This window comes from Rosa chinensis, chromosome 2 (assembly GCF_002994745.2).
Source record: "Rosa chinensis cultivar Old Blush chromosome 2, RchiOBHm-V2, whole genome shotgun sequence".
Classification (NCBI taxonomy): Eukaryota; Viridiplantae; Streptophyta; class Magnoliopsida; order Rosales; family Rosaceae; genus Rosa; species Rosa chinensis.
Window position 1 is genome coordinate 17,781,729 of NC_037089.1, and position 5,468 is coordinate 17,787,196.

The following is a 5,468-nucleotide window of genomic DNA, read 5'->3' on the forward strand; positions in this document are numbered from 1 at the left end:
ATATATACACACACACACTAAAAGACTATAATTAAATTTGGAAGCCCCTAGGGCATCCACAATTTACAGTGTCAAACAATAAGGCTCTCGAGGCCTCCGGAGGAACCTTATTGGTCCAAATAGAAGTCATTACTTCACGATGCCCCAAATTTGCTATGGCATCTGCTACAAAATTTGCTTCCCTATAAATGTGTTTGAAGCTCACCGATCTAAAGCAAGTAGTTATAGCGTGAATATCATTAAGAATTTTAAGCAGCCTCCAGGGGGGTTGAATGCGTTTGTTGATTGCGTCAATGACTAACTTAGAGTCTCCTTCAACTTCAATTGTTGTGTACCCTTGGTCTCGAGCACAAAGTAGTCCATCTCTCAAAGCAATGGCCTCCATTACCGGTACAGTAGTGGAACCACCATTTTTTGTAGCTGCAATCAAGGGGTTGCCGTGGTTGTCCCGGATTACGAAACCACCCGCTGCAGAAGTTCTAGTCACGGAACCATCAAAATTTAACTTAACACACTGGGCAGGCGGAGAAGTCCACTTAATAGTGGTTGGTTGGGTTTGAGTTAAATCCCTCTCTGCACGCCCGTTAGGATTGGAAACGCTATGAAGAACAGCGGCCGAAGCCACCACCACAGATTGTGGGTTTACGTGGATATTTCTGAAGATTGTGTCATTTCTTGCCTTCCATATTTGCCGGCAAATTGTAATTAATTTCTCAAGGATTTGGTTGTCAGAGGAATCAGAAAACACAAGTTCATGAAAGACCTTTAAATAACCATCATTCCAATTCAGGGAGGGGGACAAACCTGCCAGTCGGCAGACTTCCGTAGCAAAGTTGCAGTATCCGAAGAGATGATCTGCAGTTTCATTGTCAGTATTACATAAAGGGCAAGAGTTATCCTGTACTACACCAAACCTGGTCAAGTTTTGAGTCTTCCTCTAATGAGAAGCCAAGCAAACATTTTAATTTTAGGTGGAACATTAAGTTTCCACATCTTTGTTAAGAGGGTTATTTGGCTATGTTTTTCCTTGTGATTAAGCTGGAGCCAAGTGGCTGATTTAATGGTGAAGAGCCCATTTGAGGAAGGTCCCCAAACAAACTCATCTTCCTGTTCAGAAGTAGGAATAGGCACTCCTGCTATTTGGTTCACAATATGCTGTTCTAGTAGTTGAGAAAGCTTAAACCTTGATATGGATAATTTCGTGTGTTATAGTTCAGAGAGTAGTATAATGTATGAAATGAAAGCGAATAAGTTGAAAGAGTTTGGAAGTGCGGAAAGAAAAGTAAGTTGAGATTATAGAAAACCAGTCATTCAGACCTAGATCAACCTGCTGATCAGTGTCTGGCAAGACCCGACAGTTCTTATTATGCTAAGAATAAATTGATCGATGTCCCTTCCCAGTAGAGATAAAGATCGAAAAACGTTAGCATTAATCTGGACATCCTCAATGAAAGTAATCGATTTGAACCCGTAAGCGTTTAGCTTTGTCCTAACGTAGGGTCATAACAAGAGAAGTTTTACACTTGCAGGAACTTTATCTTGAAGCTTTTCCCGGACTGTTTCCCGGCCCGACTCTAGCCAATGCTGGCATGACTTTGGCCTTTCAAGGCCACTAACAATAGCTTTATCCCATTTCCCACCTCCAGGATAGGGACTTCGGGAGGGGTTAAAGACAAGTTTATCAAGACACCGTGACTTTTGCATCAAGTAAATAGCGAGTTCAATTTCGCACCAATTGCCTACACATCCAAGAATTTCAACTTCTTGAAGTTCATTATGGCTGAATTCCTGGTGTAACGTCCATCTTTCACTTTCATTTGGCTTCTGAGAGACGTCAGAAGCAGATGACCAACGCTACAAAGATTTCCAATACGAGTGTGACAATCAAAGCAAATCAAACGAGAGGCAGATTAAGACAAAATGGAGTCAACAAAACAACCAAAGATAAACACATTGTAATGCCTCTGAGACAAGAATAAAGTACGTTTATGCATAGTGAAATGTGAATTTCATTGCAGTGACTGTAATTCAGACTCACCCTAAATTTGAGCTTTTGCAGAAGCGGGGAAGCCTTGAGGAAGGAGAAAACTAACAACACATCTAAACCTTCTTCAATATCAACACTCTCAACAGTCAGCTCCAATTGCTTGAGATTCCAAAATGGGGTTATGCTTCTTGGCATTACCTGAATTTGCATGTTCAGACGTATTACAAAGAAAAAGCTACAGAACCTACTGATTTTATAGAAGTATGCAAAACCTTTTGCTTACCTTTTCAGTAACTATACGCAGGTTAAGATTTTCAACCTGTGTAGCAATGAATTGTGAAATTGCAGCAGGTATCTGATTCTCAGACAATTTGTGAAAGTACATGTTCGTCAACTGTGGAGCATTCAGGAAAAGGTCCCTCTCATACTTGTAGAAGCAGTGATATTCAAAAACAGTGAGTTTAATGGCAGAAATTGTAAGAGTCCCTAGGTGCAAACACTCGATCATCTCAAAATGGTGAAGGGATGGACTAACAATCTCTAAATCAAATTCAAACCGGCAGGCTATCAGGCGCAACACTCTTAGCGGTGTGACAGGATCGGAGAGCAGATATTTAAACAAATCTTCAGTAACTATTGTGCACTCCAATGTAAGAGATTCTAAATTGTGGAATCCAGTAAAATCCGGAGGTGGTGCAAGAACAAAATAACGCAGATACAAGTGCTTCAAAGTTGAATAAGCTTTAGTTCCCTTGTTAGATACAGGAAAAAGCCAAAAAGGAAACCTACGCCTGAAATGCGGCAACATTGACGCAGAGATCATATCAATCTGTTCAACTCCCTTTGCAATGGCATGTCTAACACATTTATCAACAATGGACTCATCCGTAGAGGTAGTATCACCAAAGTAAAACAGCCTTAAGAAATCTATCTTCTCTCCTGGAAAAGTCTGCATGAATTCATCAACTCGTTTCACATAGTCCTCATTAATCCTGGCATAGTATTCAAGGTCATTCCTGAACCTGACATTCTCAAGAATTTTAACAACGTCATCGCACATGTGGGAAAAATCAAAAGTAAGATCTCTCCTCAACGCCCAGAGCCCTTGCCATCTTTTTGACAGCACACGGGTTTTCATCATATCTCGCATCGCCAACTTACACAGAATATAGGATAGAACACAATCAGGTAGTTCACTGATCCGGTCCTCATTAGCAGCCTGGTCAGTACATTTTGAAACCGATTTACGAAATGTCAATTTGTTTCTTATTCTAGCCAAAGTAACAAACGAACAAAAATTCTGAAGAAGCCGACTAGCCGAATGAGTGTGTCTCCAACAAATTTTTGAACCACTAGCGTTCTATTTGTCTTAGGAAACACGACATAATTTGTAAGAGGAAACTACATTCAAACTGTTACATATAAAAAGAAAATTCAACCCTCAAGAATCAAATTTTAGAAAAATATTTCATTAAGATGCATGACCTTATGTAAACGTTCGTACCTTCAAATTTGAAAATTCTTGTTTCTGATCCATTAGTTTAGTGAGTGATGTAGCCATGGATTGAGAATAGGAGAAACCGACGCCTATAAGAAAACTCTGACCTACATCTTCAGCTGGCAGTAATACCTGAATAATCAAAATATTAAAACTAGTAATTAGAGAACAAAAACATGATCTTTGAAAATAAATTGAACAGTTCCCTGATCCCCTACCAGAATCGGACTGGAAACAGGAGGTTCTGAAACATTTAAAGGGCTCAGTGATGAGGTTCGCCAGAGGATTCAGAGTACTAGAACAAGGCCGAGAGGGAAGGAGAGTGGAGGCGCAGTAAAGCGTGGAAATAAAGAATAAAATGCCCTAAATTACGGTTATGATTCACGAAGCAACACAGGCTTATAGCCTATAGCCTATAAATACATGCAAACGTCCGTGAGAGCGTGATGCAATGTCAACGTGGGCTGGGCTATTTTTCTAGGTCAACTGCCCAGCCAGCCCATTCTATCAATTCAAATAAAATCGAGTCAAAATTATTCGTACTCGATGGACCTGATACCATTTTTTTGAATAAAAAAGGTCAACTCGGTTTTATAATTCAGCAAGCAGTACCAAACGACTCACCTCAATAGGGTTGATAGAAAGAGCCGTCTTTTAGAACATACAAGCATCCTATTCTACGAAAAGAACACCATATACTAGGGCTGACATTTTTAGCCGATACAAACCAACCAACCGAATTCGAGCCGAACCAAAGAAGTTGGTAACAGACATTTCCGGTAACCGAACAATTGATATGGTAGCACCGAACCGAGAGAGAGATAATGGTACGGTATTGGTTATGATTTTTAGATAAATATGGTATACTGTACTTTATATATTATTTATTTATTCAAATATTTCTTATATCTATTGATCTGAACCATTGATTACTAATAGTTTTATTTCATATTAAATTATAACCATTTGATTAAACTTAAACTTTCCAAACCCTAAAAGGGGTAGAATTCAAACATTTTCCCTAAGCCCCTTGAACTGCGCCCTCTCTCTTAGACTCAAACCCTCTCCGCCTCTCGACGACTCGACCTCTCCTTCGAAATTTGAACTATCCAAGAATCAAACCTAGAAAGTGGTAATATGTTCATTCGAATCATCTCCTACGGCCGGTGAGTTTTTCTTTTGGTTAATATTTGTTTCAATTTTAGTTAGAAGCTCTTGGCTCTTGGATTCATTCGATTCATGTCCTAAATTGAGTAATTTCTAATGCTTTTGCTGTTTTGCATATGTTAATATCAATGCTGTTAATCTCAAGTGGAATCGGTCCTTTTCAAGTGGAATCGCTATCTGTGAGTTCTGAACCTATGAGTTGGGTTTCTCAATTATATGATCTTCTTGGTTTTCAGGATTTGGTGATTAACTAATTCTGGGCTTTTTTGTTTGTTTTGGTCTTTGCTTTTGGAGACCAGGTCCACCATTGCTTTTGGATATTTGTAAAGCTTATCAATATTATAGAGGTGAGGTCCAGTTTATTACTTTGTTAGGCCATCTCCAGTAAAAGAGTGATATATTGGAGCCAGGACTATAATTTAGCCCCTAGAAATATTATTCTTTATTCATGAACAAGTGAACTATCTCCAATAAGGTAGGGCTAAATTTAGCCCTTTCAAGTATTTTATGATTTTACATTATGTTTTTTAATTTTTATGATTTTATTTTATTTTAATAATATTTTAATTTAGACTAAAATTAATTTATAAGGAAAAAATTATTTTTTATATTTGGATGAGGTATTTATGTGGTATTATTGATAACAGTTTTGGATAGGTTTTTTAAGTGTCATGTGTCACTTCGAAAGAAAATATGTAGATTCCCGATTAGATACAATTATAGTCCTTAATTACATGCATCTATAAGTATAGTCCTTAATTACATACCGCTGGATTGCAACGGTTCTCTATTATGGGCCATTGGATTTTTCTTTGA

At 38.3% G+C, this 5,468-nt stretch overlaps 1 protein-coding gene across 2 annotated transcripts; it reads right to left on the reverse strand.

The window, feature by feature from the left end:
- Nucleotides 1-272: 272 nt before the first annotated feature.
- On the reverse strand, nt 273-3,858 carry LOC112190648 (putative F-box/FBD/LRR-repeat protein At4g03220). Of its 2 annotated transcripts, XR_005807130.1 has the most exons (6): nt 3,704-3,858; nt 3,492-3,617; nt 2,271-3,206; nt 2,039-2,185; nt 805-1,854; nt 273-679 (listed from the first exon to the last, which is right to left on the reverse strand). XR_005807130.1 is itself a non-coding variant. In XM_024330096.2 (5 exons), exons 2-5 carry the CDS (start codon nt 3,546-3,548, stop codon nt 1,501-1,503), a joined length of 1,494 nt encoding a protein of 497 aa, XP_024185864.1. In that variant the 5' UTR covers nt 3,549-3,617; nt 3,704-3,858; the 3' UTR covers nt 273-1,500. The 2 variants fall into 2 exon arrangements, 1 of the variants encoding a protein (XP_024185864.1); XM_024330096.2 differs by having other exon boundaries at nt 273-1,854.
- Between the last annotated feature and the right edge of the window lie 1,610 nt (nt 3,859-5,468).